General features: G+C 48.2%; 1 protein-coding gene across 1 annotated transcript in view; it reads right to left on the minus strand.

Moving 5' to 3' along the window:
• The window catches only part of LOC121586575 (thrombospondin type-1 domain-containing protein 7A-like), a 186,362-nt gene that overhangs the window by 29,314 nt on the left and 137,539 nt on the right, over positions 1-19,509 (minus strand). Inside the window, exons 16-23 of the mRNA XM_045226705.1 lie at positions 12,776-12,954; positions 12,051-12,056; positions 11,497-11,630; positions 11,041-11,194; positions 9,666-9,807; positions 9,309-9,424; positions 8,988-9,105; positions 983-1,128 (exon numbers count right to left, since the gene is read on the minus strand). Of these exons, the coding sequence (XP_045082640.1) occupies positions 983-1,128; positions 8,988-9,105; positions 9,309-9,424; positions 9,666-9,807; positions 11,041-11,194; positions 11,497-11,630; positions 12,051-12,056; positions 12,776-12,954 (995 nt within the window). The remainder of the gene's footprint in view (positions 1-982; positions 1,129-8,987; positions 9,106-9,308; positions 9,425-9,665; positions 9,808-11,040; positions 11,195-11,496; positions 11,631-12,050; positions 12,057-12,775; positions 12,955-19,509) is intronic.

Below are 19,509 nucleotides of genomic sequence, written 5' to 3' on the forward strand. Positions count from 1 at the left end.
GAGAAAGAAACACAGACAGAGAAAGAGGCACAGACAGAGAAAGAGGAACAGACAGAGAAAGAGGCACAGACAGAGAAAGAGGCACAGACAGAGAAAGAGAAAGAGACCCAGACAGAGAAAGAGGCACAGACAGAGAAAGAGACACAGACAGAGAAAGAGACACAGAGAGAGAAAGAGAAAGAGACACAGACAGAGGAAGAGGCACAGACAGAGAAAGAGGCACAGCCAGAGAAAGAGGCACAGCCAGAGAAAGAGGCACAGACAGAGAAAGAGACACAGACAGAGAAAGAGACACAGACAGACAAAGAGACAAAGACAGAGAAAGAGACACAGACAGAGAAAGAGACACAGACAGAGAAAGAGACACAGACAGAGAAAGAGACACAGACAGAGAAAGAGGCACAGACAGAGAAAGAGACACAGACAGAGAAAGAGGCACAGACAGAGAAAGAGGTACAAACAGAGAAAGAGGCAAAGACAGAGAAAGAGACATAGACAGAGAAAGAGACACAGACAAAGAGAAAGAGACACAGACAGAGGAAGAGGCACAGACAGAGAAAGAGGCACAGAAAGAGAAAGAGACAAAGACAGAGAAAGAGACACAGACAGAGAAAGAGACACAGACAAAGAGAAAGAGACACAGACAGAGGAAGAGGCACAGAAAGAGAAAAAGGCACAGGCAGAGAAAGAGACACAGACAGAGACAGAGACACAGAGACAAAATATAAATTGTTTGTGAAAGCGGAGAAAAGAGAGAAAGAGAGAGAAAGAGAGAGGAGAGAGAAAGAAAGAGAGAGAGGGAACACCAGGGTGATTTGCACTCTGATCACGAAACAGATCGTGAAAGAGAAGGAAAGAGGAGAGAGAGAGAGAGAGAGAGAGAGAGAGAGAGAGAGAGAGAGAGAGAGAGAGAGAGAGAGAGAGAGAGAGAGAGAAAGAGAGTGAAAGAGTGAAAGAAGTGAGAGATAGAACACTGTCTCACCTCAGACTTGCACTCTGACCAGGGGCTGTATCTCCATTGGTAGCAGGGTCTGACGGGGCAAGGCTTCCACTGTTCCCTCTGAAGGGGGCAGGGTCTCCCATCACCCTGGGGAACCTGGAGCACCGTTCTCCTGCGCCACAGCTTCCCTGGAGAGGAAAGAGAAAGGTGCTATTTCACACTTCTGTCTCTTAAGTGGATGATCGAGTGTCCAAGGCCCTGTCCAAATCAAATTAGGTCATGTGGTTTTCTGGATAGTCAACAAAACGATGTATAGTGGCTGAAACAAAAAGAAAATCCACTGCATTTCAATGAAACATGCATTGTTGTTGTGCTGGGAAAAAATTATATTTTCTCAACATCAAAAATGTATTCCAGATATGTGGTCCCCATCCAGTCATGATTGAGTAGAGCCTTGTAACGTCATTAAAGATTGGGAGTGTCTTTTAAGCTATTTAAGTAGAGAAAAGGGTCTAATGATAACAGAATCATAGACACCCCCAGATGTACTCATGTATATGACTCATATACAGTTCCATCACAATGATCTGAGGCTCTTTGAGGGGCTTCACTGTAAAAGATCACTATCACATTACACCATTCAGGTAACTTAATTTCTCAGGAATAGGTCTCTCCCCCCCTTTCTGAATATTCATATTATTCTATTGTTTAAACGTGGAATTTAAAGAGACTGTGTAATATCAGGGGGGTGTCAGGAGAAGGGGTAACGGGGACAGGAAGTGCTCCTCCTACCCAAAATGCACCCTGCATGTTAAGTGAGGGGCCCGGGGATAGATGTGATACAACTCTGTCAATTAGCTGGTGTCTCATGGGAAACTATCCCAAACTGATATAATACAGTCACGCTCAGTAATGCATACCACTTCAAAAACCACCACAGAAAATAAACTAGGTCCTGTAAACTATGAGCACTATGAAAATGTAATGATAAAAAATCTAATTTACAGATATTATGCTATCAATTCAGATTCCATTGTTGATAGGGTTAGGGTTATAGTAGAATCATAGTAGAGTAAAGTCTCCACCCAGTTTGGATCACACTCCCCTTACTAGTATAGTAACTTGCTGCAACATCCTATCAGACATTATTGTCTCTGCCATCTGATCTATCAACCCTAAAGGCCAACTCCATCCATCCACAACCCTAGCCTAGGACCATCCATCCACAGTGCTTGCCTATAAGACCATTCATTCTAACCCGGTACTTAACTCCTAAAGGTTAATTATCCCATGTATTTCCTTCACAGTCACAATTACTCCCCTCCTAACTCAACTCAATTAATCAAATTCAATGTTATTTTATAAGGCCCTTTTTACACCAGGAGTTGTAACAAAGTGCTTTACAGATACCCAGCTGAAAACCCGAAAGAACAAGCAATGCAGAAGAAGAAGCACAGTGACTAGGAAAAACTCCCTAAAAAAAGGAACCTTGTAAGAAAGCTAGAGAGGAACCAGGCTCAGAGGGGTGACCAGTCCTCTATTATACTCCTATAGCTCCACTAGAGAGGAACCAGGCTCAGGGGGGTGACCAGTCCTCTATTATACTCCTATAGCTCCACTAGAGAGGAACCAGGCTCAGGGGGGTGACCAGTCCTCTACTATACTCCTATAGCTCCACTAGAGAGGAACCAGGCTCAGAGGTGTGACCAGTCCTCTACTATACTCCTATAGCTCCACTAGAGAGGAACCAGGCTCAGAGGGGTGACCAGTCCTCCATTATACTCCTATAGCTCCACTAGAGAGGAACCAGGCTCAGCGGGGTGACCAGTCCTCTATTATACTCCTATAGCTCCACTAGAGAGGAACCAGGCTCAGAGGGGTGACCAGTCCTCTATTATACTCCTATAGCTCCACTAGAGAGGAACCAGGCTCAGAGGGGTGACCAGTCCTCTACTATACTCCTATAGCTCCACTAGAGAGGAACCAGGCTCAGAGGGGTGACCAGTCCTCCATTATACTCCTATAGCTCCACTAGAGAGGAACCAGGCTCAGAGGGGTGACCAGTCCTCCATTATACTCCTATAGCTCCACTAGAGAGGAACCAGGCTCAGAGGGGTGACCAGTCCTCTATTATACTCCTATAGCTCCACTAGAGAGGAACCAGGCTCAGAGGGGTGACCAGTCCTCCATTATACTCCTATAGCTCCACTAGAGAGGAACCAGGCTCAGAGGGGTGACCAGTCATCTACTGTACTCCTACATACTCCTATATCAATTGTAATAAATGTGTCACTTTCCACCGTAGATGTAATTGATATTATCTCCATGTGTCAGTGTTATTTTCTCTAAGATTGACTGCACACGCACAGGGCCTGGGAGGCCTATACTGCTCCTTAATGTTGAACACAATTAGAACAGAGTCCCCCGGGCATGGCGTAGCCTGCAGCTAGTCTCTAGTCTCACACAGCTGCCAATTCATCTTCTGGTGAACCCACTGTGATGCATGCCACGATGCGTTCCCCCATAGAGAGGGATGTGCTGCCCCCATAGAGGGTCTCTCCTTCCTTCAAAGGGTTTTATGCCTGTCAAACCATGAGATAAATAAACTCCCAGTTCTTTTTAATCAGCAGTCAGGGTTTTCTTGAGATTCTCTCATGTGTGCTTTGTTTTAACGGTGGTTCACTCAAATGGCGGAACGCTATTGCGTGCACCCATGGTAACTATTATTCTCCAATGGGATTTTGATTCTGTGCTCTCCGGTGCTGTCTCTCTACTCCCTCAACGGGTGGTCAACTGGCAGCGGTGAGTTTGGGGGTCAGGAGCAGTGTGTGACTGGGTGGGCCGCTGGGTAAGGGGGAAGAGCTAGTGCCAGCTGTCGCTATCAGTGTTTGGCCGAGGAACACACGTGGCTGTGATTATCTATGCACACAGGTCTGATATGCCCCGGAAACTAGTGTGTGTGTGTGTGTCAGACCTGGGTTAAAAATACATGTGTATTTGAGTATTTGTTATGAAATAGTTATTTTCTGTGTATTTGAGTATTTGGCTGGAATCAACTACTTCTGTTGGAAGTATTTGAAAGTATTCTCAAATTATTTCCCTTTAACTCTACCCACATGTACATATAACCTCAATTACCTCGACTAGCCGGTGGGTGCCCCCGCACATTGACTCTGTACCGATACCCCCCTGTATATAGCCTCCCTACTGTTATTTTTATTTTACTGCTGCTCTTTAGCTATTTGCTTTTATTTTATATTTTTCTTTAATTAACACTTTTCCTTTTTCCTTTTTTTTTTTTTTTTTACTGCATTGTTGGTTAAGGGCTTGTAAGTAATCATTTCACTGTAATGTCTACACCTGCTGTATTCGGTGCATGTGGCAAATACATTTGGATTTGATTTGATTTGATTTGAAATAGCCTACTATTTGAATGTAAACTCAGCAAAAAAGAAACATCCTCTCACTGTTAACTGCGTTTATTTTCAGCAAACTTAACATGTGTAAATATTTGTATGAACATAACAACATTCAACAACTGAGACATAAACTGAACAAGTTCCACAGACATGTGACTAACAGAAATTGAATAATGTGTCCCTGAACAAAGGGGGGGTCAAAATCAAAAGTAACAGTCAGTATCTGGTGTGGCCACCAGCTCCATTAAGTACTGCAGTGCATCTCCGCCTCATGGACTGCACCAGATTTACCAGTTCTTGCTGTGAGATGTTACCCCACTGTCACGCCCTTGTTGAGTCAGGGTGTGATTTTCTATGTTGTGTTGTTCTATGTTATAGGTTCTTGTATGGGTATTTCTATGTTGGCCGGTGTGGTTCCCAATCAGAGGCAGCTGTCGCTCGTTGTCTCTGATTGGGGACCATACTTAGGCAGCCTATTGGCACTAGTGGGTTGTGGGATCTTGTTCCGTGTTAGGTATGTTGTTTGTGTACCTTGGACTTCACGTTTCGTTTCTTGTTTTGTCATTGTGTTTAATAGTCAAATAAACATGTATGCATATCACGCTGCGCCTTGGTCTGACCCGTTCATGAACGGTCGTGACAAAAGATCCCACCAAACGAGGACCAAGCAGCGTGCCCAGGAAGAGTGAATAGCCATGTCACAGGTGGGCAAATGGTGGTCATGGGAGGAGATATTTGCGGGAAAAGGACCCTGGGCGAAGAAGGAAGCCCAGGCAGGAGAGGAGCAGCGGCAACACGGAAGCCGGCTGAGGAGGAAGCCCGAGAAGCAGCCCCAATAAAAACGTTTGGGGGGGCTAAAGGGGTGGTCGGGGAGCGAGAGAGAAGAGCCCCGACCACTGCACCCGGTTGGTTTCAAGTTTGGGTCCCCACGACCATGGGAAGAGGAGTGGGAACAGTATTATACTGAGGAGTCGGAGGATGACGACGACGACGAGTTTCGGTCAGAGGGAGGCGCTACAGGAGGCTAAAAGGGAGAAGGAAAGTGTAGAGGCACGGCGAGAGGAGCTGGTTAGGCAGCAGAAGGAGCGGGGGTTAATAGTCGCCAGTCCGGCCCGGCCTGTACCTGCTCCTCGCACCAAGCCAGTGGTGCGCGTCGCCAGCCCAGCCCGGTCTGTTCCTGCCCCTCGCACCAAGCCAGTGGTGCGCGTCGCCAGCCCGGTCCGGCCTGTTCCTGTCCCTCGCACCAAGGCAGTGGTGCGCGTCGCCAGCCCGGCCCGGCCTGTTCCTGTCCCTCGCACCAAGCCAGTGGTGCGCGTCGCCAGCCCGGCCCGGCCTGTTCCTGTCCCTCGCACCAAGCCAGTGGTGCGCGTCGCAAGCCCGGCCCGGCCTGTTCCTGCCCCTCGCACCAAGCCAGTGGTGTGCGTCGCCAGCCCGGCCCGGCCTGTTCCTGCCCCTCGCACCAAGCCAGTGGTGCGCATCACAAGCCCGGCCTGTTCCTGCCCCTCGCACCAAGCCAGTGGTGCGCGTCGCCAGCCCGGCCCGGCCTGTTCCTGACCCTCGCACCAAGCCAGTGGTGCGCGTCGCTAGCCCGGCCCGGTCTGTTCCTGCCCCTCGCACCAAGCCAGTGGTGCGCGTCGCCATCCCGGTCCGGCCTGTTCCTGTCCCTCGCACCAAGCCAGTGGTGCGCGTCGCCAGCCCGGCCTGTTCCTGCCCCTCGCACCAAGCCAGTGGTGCGCGACGCAAGCCCGGCCCGGCCTGTTCCTGCCCCTCGCACCAAGACAGTGGTGCGCGTCGCCAGCCCGGCCCGGCCTGTTCCTGTCCCTCGCACCAAGTCAGTGGTGCGCGTCGCCAGCCCGGCCCGGCCTGTTCCTGCCCCTCGCACCAAGCCAGTGGTGCGCGTCGCCAGCCCGGCCTGTTCCTGCCCCTCGCACCAAGTCAGTGGTGCGCGTCGCCAGCCCGATCCGGTCTGTTCCTGCCCCTCGCACCAAGCTAGTGGTGCGCGTCACCAGCCCGGCCCGGCCAGTTCCTGCCCCTCGCACCAAGCCAGTGGTGCGCGTCGCCAGCCCGGTCCGGTCTGTTCCTGCCCCTCGCACCAAGCTAGTGGTGCGCGTCACCAGCCCGGCCCGGCCTATTTCTGCTCCTCGCACCAAGCCAGTGGTGCATGTTCCTAGTCCGGTTCGGCCCGTGCCTGCTCCTCGCACCAGACCAGTGGTGAGTGTGTCCAGTCCGGCACGACCCGTGCCCGTTCCACCGGTGCCTGGTCCGGCACCAGTCAGCAGCTCCAGTCCGGAGCCAGAGCAGTCCGCTCCACCGGTGCCTGATCCAGCTCCGGTCAGCGGCTCCACTCCGGAGCCAGAGTAGTCCACTCCACCGGGGTCCAGTCCAGCTCCGGTCAGCGGCTCCACTCCGGAGCCAGAGCAGTCCGCTCCACCGGTGCCTGATCCAGCTCCGGTAAGCGTCTCCACTCTGGAGCCAGAGCAGTCCGCTCCACCGGGGTCCAGTCCAGATCCGGTCAGCGGCTCCACTCCGGAGCCAGAGCAGTCCACTCCACCGGTGCCCAGTCCAGCTCCGGTCAGCGGCTCCAGTCCGGAGCCTGAGTAGTCCGCTCCACCGGTGCCCGGTCCAGCTCCGGTCAGCGGCTCCAGTCCAGACCCAGACGTCAGCCCCTCTCCAGGTTCGGGGTCTCCCACACCAGGGTCCAGACAGGGCTTGGAGTATAGTGGGAGGAAGGAGAGGGGAAGCAGCGCGCCGAGGTCCAGACCAGACCAGGGGCACAACAGGGAGGCGGAGAATAGGTGGTGGTCATGCCCGGAGCCGGATCCGCCTCCGAGGCGGAATGCCCACCCGGCCCCTACCCTGTTAAGTAAAGGTTGTGCGGTCGGAGTCCGCACCTTTGGGGGGGGGGGGGGGTACTGTAACGCCCTGACTCTGGGGACTCTTAATTGTTGAGTCAGGGTGTGATTTTCTATGTTGTCATTGTCTATGTTGTATAGGTTCTAGTATGGGTATTTCTATGTTGGCCGGTGTGGTTCCCAATCAGAGGCAGCTGTCGCTCGTTGTCTCTGATTGGGGACCATACTTAGGCAGTCTATTGGCACTAGTGGGTTGTGGGATCTTGTTCCGTGTTAGGTATGTTGTTTGTGTACCTTGGACTTCACGTTTCGTTTCTTGTTTTGTCGTTGTGTTTAATAGTCAAATAAACATGTATGCATATCACGCTGCGCCTTGGTCTGACCCGTTCATGAACGAACGTGACAACCATCTGTAAGCTGTTAGTGTCTTAACGACCGTTCCACAGGTGCATGTTCATTAATTGTTTATGGTTCATTTAACAAGCATGGGAAACAATGTTTAAACCCTTTACAATGAAGATCTGTGAAGTTATTTGGAATTTTATGAATTATCTTTGAAAGACAGGGTCCTGAAAAAGGGACGTTTCTTTTTTTGCTGAGTTTATTTGAGTCAGTGTATTTTTATATTTTCAAATCATTGCGATGTGAAAACACACATGCGCACGAGTGTCTGAGCGTGCATTTGTGTGTGTTTTCACATCGCACTGATTGATACGACACATTGGTGCTTCCAGGTGTCTCCATTTCCTCTGCTATTCCTGGCTCAGGAACAGATATTAGCCACTCAACATAACCGTGTCCTGCCATCTGACATGGAGATAAAAAATCTACTCCAGGATGAAAAGGAGTGAGTGTGAGAAGCTGTTCTATTCCTCTCTTCCTCTCTTCCTCTCCTCTTCCTGTGGTTCACCTGCTGCTACTCTATCCCTCTTTCCTGTGGAACATTCTCACGTTGCCTGGGGACAGATTAAGGGCTACCACAGTAGCTACAAACTGTATTGGTTTCATATCTCGGCCTCTATTTGCTCTCTGCCCAACTACGACACTGACCAGTGCTCTGAAGGACTCCTGACTCCTGGAGCGGTGGAGTGGTCCCTCAGGCCCAGAGCACACAGGCTTAATGGACCGCCAATCTATCCTCTGATCCTATAGAATTACACACGAGGACATCATCATCCCTCCCCCTCCTTCTCTCCCCCATCCCTCTCCCTCTCCCCCTCATCACTCTCTCAGTTGGTTTAAGGTTCACAATCGTTTCTCTCTCACATCATAAAACGTTTCCCATTTCAGCCATTACCCTGGAGAGGAGAGGTTCTGTCTGTTTCTTAGCTGTGTGTGCTGCTGTGAGCTGATCAGCGGCACTGTGAACCTGCAGCGCTATGAGGAATGACTCACAGACTACCCACCATGCCTGCAAATCCACACCCTATATTACAATATAGATTTGCTGTAATGTGGACTATAACATACTTGGATGGATAGATACATAGTCAATTGACTTCTAGTCACAGACTATCCACTATGCCTACAAATTCACTCTAGCTGTTTACAGTATATGCAGGGGCTGTAATGTAGCCTGCTTGGATCTACAGAAAAATAGATAGGTGAAATAGATAGGTGAATGTACCACTTAATCAGTTCTCTGTTAGTCCTTCGTTGCTGCTTGCCCTTCAGAATTGGGTTCAATTAGCCTTGAACGCATTCCCAGCATTCAAAGATGGAATCATGTTTTTTCACAAAGTCAGGTAAGAGTGGGTCAAAAAGATGGTGACATACCTGCTAGTCCACAGGTTTGTGTGCACTCGGACCAAGGTGACCAATCAGATAGCTGGCAGTTGACGGGACACTCCACTACACAGGAAGTGTTCATCTGCCACTTCCTATCCAGACCCAGCTGAAAGAGAAAACAAAACAAAAAGAAAAATACTTTATTGGGCCATTTGTGGCGAACGAGAGATTATTCTTCTGCCCTGTTCCCAAGTCCCCTAGGCAACACACAAACACACACAAACAGCAACCGGTCTGAATTCTGAAGACCGAAGATTTGCTCTTATTAATGACTAATGAGCTTTGGAATGGAAAGAGAAGAACACACACCTCTTCACAGAACTTGAGGTCGACAGACTTGCCGTCGCTTCGTACACAGTCCAGCATGCGTGTCTTGATGCCACTACCACACACAGCTCTCTCACTCAGCTGACAGGTGCTCCAATCTGCATGAAGGAAAAATAAAAAAGGATAAAACCGTGAGGGGAAAAAAAGAGACGGCCTATCTCCCAACGCCTTTTCCTCTCCATTGCACTTCATTCATCTCAAATGTCATGAGGTCTAAATATACTTGAGGTAAGATCACATTCAATACTGTATTTACAATCCAGAGCCATATTTCAATATTGATATGCGGGTCTGGTATCATCCATTGCATGCAGTAATCCAGGATGACATTTGCCTTACCAGTGATGTTATAGGAGTAGTGATAGCAGTTGCTGTTAAGGCTGCAGGGCTCTGTCACTGTGGTGTTAGGGCACAGCTTTCCCTCTCCAGGTTGGCGGATGGGGTTTGCCGTCCTCTCCCGAGTGCTGATTTTGTTGCATGGCTTAAACCAGAGAAGAAGTCAATCAATCAATCAGATTCATTTTTAAAGCCCTTTCTACATCAGTCGTTGTCACAAAGTGCTTTTGCAGTAACCTGCCTTAGACCAAAATCAAGAAGTCAGGGAATCCACTTTTAGTTTGGCGTTTAATGCAATCCAAATATGAAACCCTGTTAAAGTGAAGTTACCACTTTCCGACCAGCAAATCGAAAAAGGTTTTTCCATGAATATATTTTTGTCTATTTCCACCTCTGCCCATTTTCCCCAAAGAACCCCTACTAGATAAACTGGTCTATTCAGGTGGTGGTGTCAGACCATCTCTATTTGGCGCGCTGTCTTCCTCTGCTCATTCAGAGACATATTCCATATCCATGGTAATGAACTTTCCCAAGGGATCCGTGGCAGAGTGCCTTGGAATGGGAATGGCAGGGACTGTGACACGGTTGACCCTTCTTCCCACTAGAGGTTCACCACAGGCACACACGCACAAACAGGCACGCACACACGCACACACGCACACACAGACACACAGACACACACACATGGGGTGACAGGGTGGTCCCCTTCCTATAATATCTGCTTTTACACAGACCTTGGTCACAGCATGCTATGTAGAGCTGCATGAGATCATCTTCCCTGTTCAAAGTCATCCCACCCTCTCTCCCTTCTTTAATTTCTCAGGATAAATCACAACTATTCGCCCACCGGAGAATAACACATACCAAATGGACATCACCTAAATGGGTACGAGCCTTGCTGGATAATTAAATTGGTGAATTGGTGAATCCAAAGTGAGAGTTGCTGGCAAGAGCTCTGCTGTGAATTGGATTTCTCACCATGGGAAAATGGCCAAAACAGGTTAAATGGAGGGTGGACACTTGGCATGATTGGCCAGTTATTATATGTTAAGGTGTGAGACAGAGATCCATGGTGAGAAGCAGAAGACCTCTGTGCTCTCCAGCTATGAGTTAACCCTTTAAGCAGTGTACTCTTGCTTTCAGTGTGTGTTCAGCACCACAGAATTAGAATAGAATACATTAGAACAGTACTGCATCAGTTCATCTACTGAGATGGATATTTCTTTGCTCCCAACCAAACCCAGAAAACACAAAATATCTTAAATATTGTAAAGTGATAAAATAGGTGCTAAAACAATAAGGTAGTTGGTAACTGTATATATCAGTGGTCAGCAACAGATTATGATAAAACAACAAGGTAGTCAGTATCTGTCCTTACCAGTGAGCAGCGGCTCCAGACCCCCCAGTCAGACAGGACACAGTCCTCAGGGCAGGGCAGCTGGCTGTCTCTGGCCCCTAGGGGCATCTCCTCTGGGTCACACAGGTAGTCCTCCACAGGGTCCGACGGCCCATCGATAGTGTTCTGCATACACCTGGACAGAGGGGGACAATAGGTTAGTAATATTGATACAATTATCTTTGGCTGTTGTGGAGGAGATGAAGATGAGATGAAGGCAGAAATCACCTTGAATGAATGAAGTTAAGAAATCATCACAGAACAGGGTTAGTTGGAGAGACTGTTGAGGCCCTGTCATGCCAAATTGTGTCCCCCTGCCAAGAAGTGCCCCATCCGTGGCTAGGGCTGTTGCTAGAACTTGCAACATTCTGACCGGCTTACACTCCACTAGGAGCTGAAATAGGTTAGGTTGTATCTATAATAGCTGATCGTCCGTACCTGACTTTTCTGGTCTGCACTCCTTCTCCACAGTTCTCCTTCAGGTCCACGTTGCTGACCTTCCAGACACTCCAGGGTTCAGCCACCCACACGTACTGACCACAGTCACTGAGACACGGCACCACCTCATACACCTTGTGAGAGACCACTAGACTGTAAGCCATCTATTGTCACTATAGTAATCTATAGCCATCTATAGTAACTCCAGAAATTATGATTAATCGCATTGTCTGAAAGAGTTGAAAATACATTGAAAATATCCAAAATACATCATCTATAAAGCTCAAATCTACAATGCCATGTAAAAACAAGTTGACATTGAGGTTAAAGAAAGTGTGCTTTCTCAATTTACCTAATTTTGCTAACTGTTACTTTAGACAAAATCAAGACATCAATATTCTTGTCATTAAAAAATATTTAATTACAGCTCACTTTGAGCAAATTTTTAATTTGTGATGCATCGCGATGAATCACAGCAAATCCTACGATTAACTGGATTAACTGTTTTAATCGTTTGACAGCCCTATATAAAAGGCAAGTGACAAGTCACTCACCTGAGCCTGTGGAGGGGGTCAGTTCATACACCCAGGAAAAGAAGAAAAGAACAGCAGGCAAACAGATAGTGAGTGTTTAAATACAGGATTATTAGAATGAAGTACAACATGTTTTCTTGTGTTTCATAGAGTTCACAGTTCCTTCTCTTTCTTTAACATGGCACGAGTACAAGCTCTAACTAGGCTAATGAATAAAACAGTGAAAGATGTCCACTCTGGCTTCATTATTAAACACTGTTTTGGTTCCTTTAATGTAATTCATTAAATCATAAGTCTTTGAATTAAACATTAAAACAAGCCAGGGACCTCTACCATCTACCATGTTCTAGGTGAGAACAGAGAGTCAAGACTTGTCCAGAAACAACCCTTATCCCATACTCTTTACCCCCTAGACACTAAGTTGTGGAGATCTGAGTAGATTTGATTGGTTTAAGCAATATGGTAAAAATCTGTCCAATCTTCTCAGATCTCCACAAGTGTCTACGGCAGGGTTCTTCAATTCCGGTCCTGGAGGGCCGAAACACTTCTGTTTTTTATTTCTACCTGGTAGTTAATTGCACTCACCTGGTGTCCCAGGTCTGAATTAGCCCCTGATTAGAAGGAGAGGATGAAAAACAGAGGTGTTTCGGCCCACCAGGACCGGAATTGAAGAACCCTGGTCTACGGGGTAGGGGCTAGGGGTTGTTTCTACACAGAGCCAAGAGTGATGAACGTCCCCCACTCACCTGGTTGACGTGGTCGAGTTTGGGGCACGGTCTACCACCGTTGTAAGGCTTCTCCCTCAGCCACTTGGAACGCACTTTGACCCCGCTGCCGCAAGACTTGCTGCATCGTGACCAGTTGGACCACTCACTGAGCTTACAGTCAGACGGACAGGGGATGATGCAAGCCTCCTCAATATACCCTGAAACCACAAAGAGAGGCTTCAGTATAATTTCATCATCTGACAGCATCTGTATCAGTTTATACAGTTTGTGATGCATAAAGCTAATGTATTCAGTTATACAACATACTGTGAAATTGGGTTGCAAAATTCTGCAATCTTTAAACTGTAAAATATCTAAATGAACAGCACCTGGAGTAAATTCAACATTCCTACTGATACGGATGAAAAGCTACAGAGATGATTATAAAGAACTGAGATGGCAGCGCTGCGCAACACACAGCATTATAACACTGTTTACTGGAGCTTGGCAAATGCAATGAAACAAGAGAGCAGCAGCCTGTTGTGTGATTTAGAAGGCTGCTGTTTTCCAGGCGAGCCAGTCACACACAGAGAGAGAGAGACAGAGAGAGAGACAGAGAGAGAGAGAGAGAGAGAGAGAGAGAGAGAGAGAGAGAGAGAGAGAGAGAGAGAGAGAGAGAGAGAGAGAGAGAGAGAGAGAGAGAGAGAGAGAGAGAGAGAGAGAGAGAGAGAGAGAGAGAGAGAGAAATAGAAATAGAAAGAGAGAGAGAGAGAGAGAGAGAGAGAGAGAGAGAGAGAGAGAGAGAGAGAGAGAGAGAGAGAGAGAGAGAGAGAGAGAGAGAGAAATAGAAATAGAAAGAGAGAGAGAGAGAGAGAGAGAGAGAGAGAGAGAGAGAGTGAGTGAGAGAGAGAGAGAGAGAGAGGCAAAGAGACAGAGAGAATGGTGAGAGCAAGAGAGAGCAATAGAAAGAGAGAGAAAGGGAGAGAGAGAGAGAGACAGAGACACACAGAGACACACAGAGACACAAAGAGAGAGCAAGAGAGAGAGAGAGAGAGAGGTCATGCTTTTTGGTTTTTGGCAGGAGTGCCTCTCTCTCGGCTTGTTATTTCTGTTTATCTGGGCGAGGGTGGATTACTGAGCCTCATTTGTCCACTGAAAGAGCAGGGAGGTCATTGCTCTTAGCTGTTCCAGTGTTACTGCTACTGCTACTGGAGCTAGTTCACAACACAGGAACCTGTGAGGAGCCACAGTTGTGGAAAATGCATGAACATATTACGAATGAGGAATTTTAAAGTTCAAGTTTGAATTATTATTTCTTAGATTTTTTTACATCTAGTAAATGTATGATTCTGAACATGCTGAAGTAAGATGAGATCAGATGAACAAACACAGTGTCATTATTAGAGGGAAATGTATTAGAGGGGGATTTTCTGTTGCCCAAATTGATTACCCCTTAATCTCATTATATTTGGGCTTTGTTTGGTTATATATTTAGAATTCCTCTACATTTTAAGGAGGTCACCTGGTTACCATTCCCAAAAACATAACAATTTGGAAACAACTAGTGAACCAAAATGAAAAGACAAATCAAGATGGTCCAATTCTTGAGGAACTGACCCATGTAGGCTACATACCCTCTTCAGATACAGTAATGCTACTACAGATACACTGCAGATTTATTTCAATATTTTTAGGGTTCTATTTAGAGCCATTTTGAGGGCCATATATGAAACAAGCTATTGAACCCTTTTGGTTCTATACAGCATATTTTTTTCCAACAGAATACTGTAGCAGAGAAGCTACTATTAGACTGCTTTAAAGCAGGGAATTCAATTGTCACTATAGTACCCATCTGTGTACAGACTTTACGGTATGTTGTATGTAAACACATTCAGGCAACCATACAGTCCCATTTACCACATTCTTGCTGGGATAAGCCTTTTATATCTCCCGTGCACATGACGGCAAGTTTAGGAGTGGGAATAGAGTGGGCCGATGCGGGTGGACGTCTATTTTCATTAATCCATTGAATATACACCATCACAATGAAATCCATTATTAATTGGTTTTAGGCAGGTCCTAAAAAACATTATAATACTAATAAAATCTAATTTCAAAAGAATAGAATGGCATATTTTGAGTTTAATTATGTTACTTGTCTGTGCAGTCTATAGGCTACATGGCTGCGCCATGCACATGAAATCAGTGATTGTTTTGTTCATTAAACAGACAAGACACACTTAGACTACAATGATCACAGTCAACACATATATTTGATAGTAGGCTTTATAGTAGGCTAAGAATCTAAATATGACAGAATAAAATACTAATAATGTTTTTGGCACACAACTTGCATCACAGCAGCGTGTAGAACCGCTGTCATATAAAAAAGTTTTATTTTTAAACAGAGCCCAAGGCAAGCACATGCTTTTCTGATCAATGCTTCATCTCTTACATTGAGAGTATCCTCATCATGATACCGATAGAAAATAAAAGTATCGTGTTCATATTTCACAACCTCTGCGGGCTTTTGAAGTTGCCTATACGCGATCGAGCAAAATAATAGGACTACACTTGATCAGGTGATAGATGAGCAAATAAATAGATGAGCTATACCACCTCCACTTATTTGCCCAGCCAGGAAATTAACCAAATATACAGATGGAGATTCAGTGATACAAAATCCCATTGATTGGTTAAGACAAGTCCCAGGCTTTTGGTCAGAAGTAGGCCGAGGCTACTAAGCGACAGAGTGAAGAGCTAAATAATCCACTTGTTAAACTACATTACATGCTGGCAAAATGTTCTGATCAGTGCTAATAAATGAGCCAACTAGACAAGATGATCCTGAGCAGCACTCACCTCAGCTTAGCTAACATTTCCACAGCCTAATTGTTGCTTAACCAATATCCAAACAGAGAAAAATCTGACATTGATTGATTTATCAAGAGTTCCCATGCTTCAGTTGCATTAGTTTACTTTATTCTAATATTTTCGTCATTCAGTGATATTTATTCCCACAGTAATTATTTATGGATCCATCTCAGTTGTGGTTAAGAAAGCAGTGCATGTTGTTGGTGGGCTACAGGGAAGAGATGAGCGAAGTGATGTGCCTTGCAAAGTTTAGAACAGTCAGGAGGATAGTAGTAAGGGGCACTGCCTAGCAACCATCAATAGTTTAAGAGCGTAGTGCGTGCCAATGCCGCCTCAGCATTACTGCTACATTTCATACTAAGCCGTTGTCACACCCTGGCTCTGGGGACTCTATATGTTGAGCCAGGGTGTGTAGTTTCTATGTGTTTTGTTCTATGTTCAAGTTCTAGTTGTTGTATTTCTATGTTGGCCAGAGGGGCTCCCAATCAGAGGCAACGAGTGTCAGCTGTGGCTGGTTGTCTCTGATTGGGAGCCATATTTAAACAGTCTGTTTCCCTTAGTGTTTGTGGGATCTTGTTTCCGTTTGGTTTGTTTCTGTGTTAACCGTAGGACTGCACGTTTCGTTTATTGTGTTGTTGTTATATTATCAATAAAGATAATAAAGTTAAGTATGTTCGCAACTAACGCTGCGCATTGGTCTACTCTCTACGACGAACTTGACAGAAGATCCCACCATACCAGGACCAAGCAGCGTGTCCAGGAGCAGGCAGCCTGGACGTGGGAGCAAATATTGGACGGGCAGGGGTCCTGGACCTGGGAGGAAATCCAGGCCGGGATGGATCGCCGTCCATGGAGTGAGACGGTAGAGGCGCGACGGAGAGAGGAGCAACGGCGTCAACAGTGTCGTCGTCGGACGGACGAGAGGCAACCCCAAAAATGTTTTAGGGGGGGGCACATGGCATGGACGACGGGGCTGCTGGAGGCAGATAAGGGGTGAATTCAGAAGGCCACCAGGTTACGGGAGCCATTGGTGAGAAGAGGGAAGGAAGATGTAGAGGCGCGGCGAGAGGTACTGAGGTGTATTGCCAGTCCGGTCCGGCCCGTTCCTGATCCCCGTTTAAGGCCAGTGGTGTGTGTTCTCAGTACGGTCCGGCCTGTTCCTGCCCCTCGCACCAAGTGTACGGTGCGCGTCGCCAGCCCGGCCCGAACTGTTCCTGCTCCTCGCACCAAGTGTACGGTGCGTGTCGCCAGCCCGGCCCGGCCTGTTCCTGCCCCTCGCACCAAGTGTACGGTGCGCGTCGCCAGCCCGGCCCAGCCTGTTCCTGCTCCTCGCACCAAGTGTACGGTGCGCGTCGCCAGCCCGGCCCAGCCTGTTCCTGCTCCTCGCACCAAGTGTACGGTGCGCGTCGCCAGCCCGGCCCGGCCTGTTCCTGCCCCTCGCACCAAGTGTACGGTGCGCGTCGCCAGCTCGGCCCGGCCTGTTCCTGCTCCTCGCACCAAGTGTACGGTGCGCGTCGCCAGCCCGGCCCGGCCTGTTCCTGCCACTTGCACCAAGCCTACGGTGTGCGTCGCCAGCCCGGCCCGGCCTGTTCCTGCCCCTCGCACCAAGCCTACGGTGTGCGTCGCCAGCCCGGCCCGGCCTGTTCCTGCCCCTCGCACCAAGCCTACGGTGTGCGTCGCCAGCCCGGCCCGGCCTGTTCCTGCCACTCGCACCAAGCCTCACGGTGCGGCCGCCAGCCCGGCCCGACCTGTTCCTGCCACTCGCACCAAGCCTACGGTGCGCGTCGCCAGCCCGGCCCGGCCTGTTCCTGCCCTTCGCACCAAGCCTACGGTGCGCATCACCAGCCCGGCCCGGCCTGTTCCTGCCCCTTGCACCAAGCCTACAGTGCGCGTCGCCAGCCCGGCCCGGCCTGTTCCTGCCACACGCACCAAGCCTGCGGTGCGCGTCGCCAGCCCAGCCCAGCCTGTTCCTGCTCCTCGCACCAAGCCTACGGTGCGCATCGCCAGCCCGGCCCGGCCTGTTCCTGCCACTCGCACCAAGCCTACGGTGCGCGTCGCCAGCCCGGCCCGGCCTGTTCCTGCCACTCGCACCAAGCCAGGGGTGCGAGTCGTCAGCCCGGTACGGCCCGTTCCTGCTTCACGCACCAAGCCAGGGGTGCGTATCGTCAGCCCGGTCCGGCCCGTTGCTGCTCCACGCACCAAACCAGGGGTGCGCATCGTCAGCCCGGTCCGGTTCGTTCCTGCTCCACGCACCAAGCCAGGGGTGCGTATCGTCAGCCCGGTCCGGCCCGTTGCTGCTCCACGCACCAAGCCAGGGGTGCGCATCGTCAGCCCGGTCCGGTCCGTTCCTGCTCCACGCACCAAGCCAGGGGTGTGCGTCGTCAGTCCGGCACAACCCGTGCCTGGGTCACCGGTGCCTGATCAGGTACTGGTCAGCTGCTCCACAACGGAGCTTAAGCAATCCGCTCCTTCGATGTCCAGTCCAGCTCCAGCCAGCGGGGCCAGACCAGACCAGGGGCGCTACGGGGGGATTATTGAAGGGTGGTGGTCAAGCCCGGAGCCGGAACCGCCTCCGAGGAGGAATGCCCACCCAGCCCTCCCCTGTTTGGGTTTTGTTGAGGCGCGGCGCGCCTTTGGGGGGGGGTACTGTCACACCCTGGCTCTGGGGACTCTATATGTTGAGCCAGGGTGTGTAGTTTCTATGTGTTTTGTTCTATGTTCAAGTTCTAGTTGTTGTATTTCTATGTTGGCCAGAGGGGCTCCCAATCAGAGGCAACGAGTGTCAGCTGTGGCTGGTTGTCTCTGATTGGGAGCCATATTTAAACAGTCTGTTTCCCTTAGTGTTTGTGGGATCTTGTTTCCGTTTGGTTTGTTTCTGTGTTAACCGTAGGACTGCACGTTTCGTTTATTGTGTTGTTGTTATATTATCACTAAAGATAATAAAGTTAAGTATGTTCGCAACTAACGCTGCGCATTGGTCTACTCTCTACGACGAACTTGACAGCCGTGGGCAGAACTTTACTGCAATCACGACTAGGTCGGTTCGCGGAAGTTTAGGTTTTGATATCGGCAACACCTTTCAGATATAAAAAACGGCATAAAAAATTTGCGGGGATGCTAAAGTTGGCCGAAAAACATATTGGTTTGAAAGGTGTATAGGTAACCATATACCTTTAATGTATTTTAATTCATTTTATTGTAATTTATTCATTTCATTTGTATTTATTTTAATATAATGTATTTTAAAAAGTATAATAATTATAGTAATAATACATTAAATTATAATAAAAAATCCAATAACATAATTTAATCCATAGCACGTGTGGGAGCCAATCAGGTAGGTTGATTGTGGTGTTGGAGCAATAGAGCTACAATACCAGTAACTCCTGTACAGTATAGCCAATGCACTATCACTGATCTCCTATGGTTGCTTAAGCTTTTTAAAATGCCACCCTAATCCTACATAGTGTGATGTATACAGTCGTGGTCAAAAGTTTTGAGAATGACACAAATACTAATTTTCACAAAGTCTGCTGCCTCAGTTTTGATGATGGCAATTTGCATATACTCCAGAATGTCATGAAGAGTGATCAGATGAATTGCAATTAATTGCAAAGTCCCTCTTTGCCATGAAAATGAACTTAATCCCCCAAAAACATTTCCACTGCATTTCAGCCCTGCCACAAAAGGACCAGCTGACATCATGTCAGTGATTCTCTCGTTATCACAGGTGAGAGTGTTGACGAGGACAAGGCTGGAGATCACTCTGTCATGCTGATTGAGTTAGAATAACAGACTGGAAGCTTTAAAAGGAGGGTGGTGCTTGAAATCATTTTTCTTCCTCTGTTAACCATGGTTACCTGCAAGGAAACACGTGCCGTCGTCATTGCTTTGCACAA

Source organism: Coregonus clupeaformis, chromosome 17 (genome assembly GCF_020615455.1).
Source record: "Coregonus clupeaformis isolate EN_2021a chromosome 17, ASM2061545v1, whole genome shotgun sequence".
NCBI lineage: Eukaryota > Metazoa > Chordata > Actinopteri > Salmoniformes > Salmonidae > Coregonus > Coregonus clupeaformis.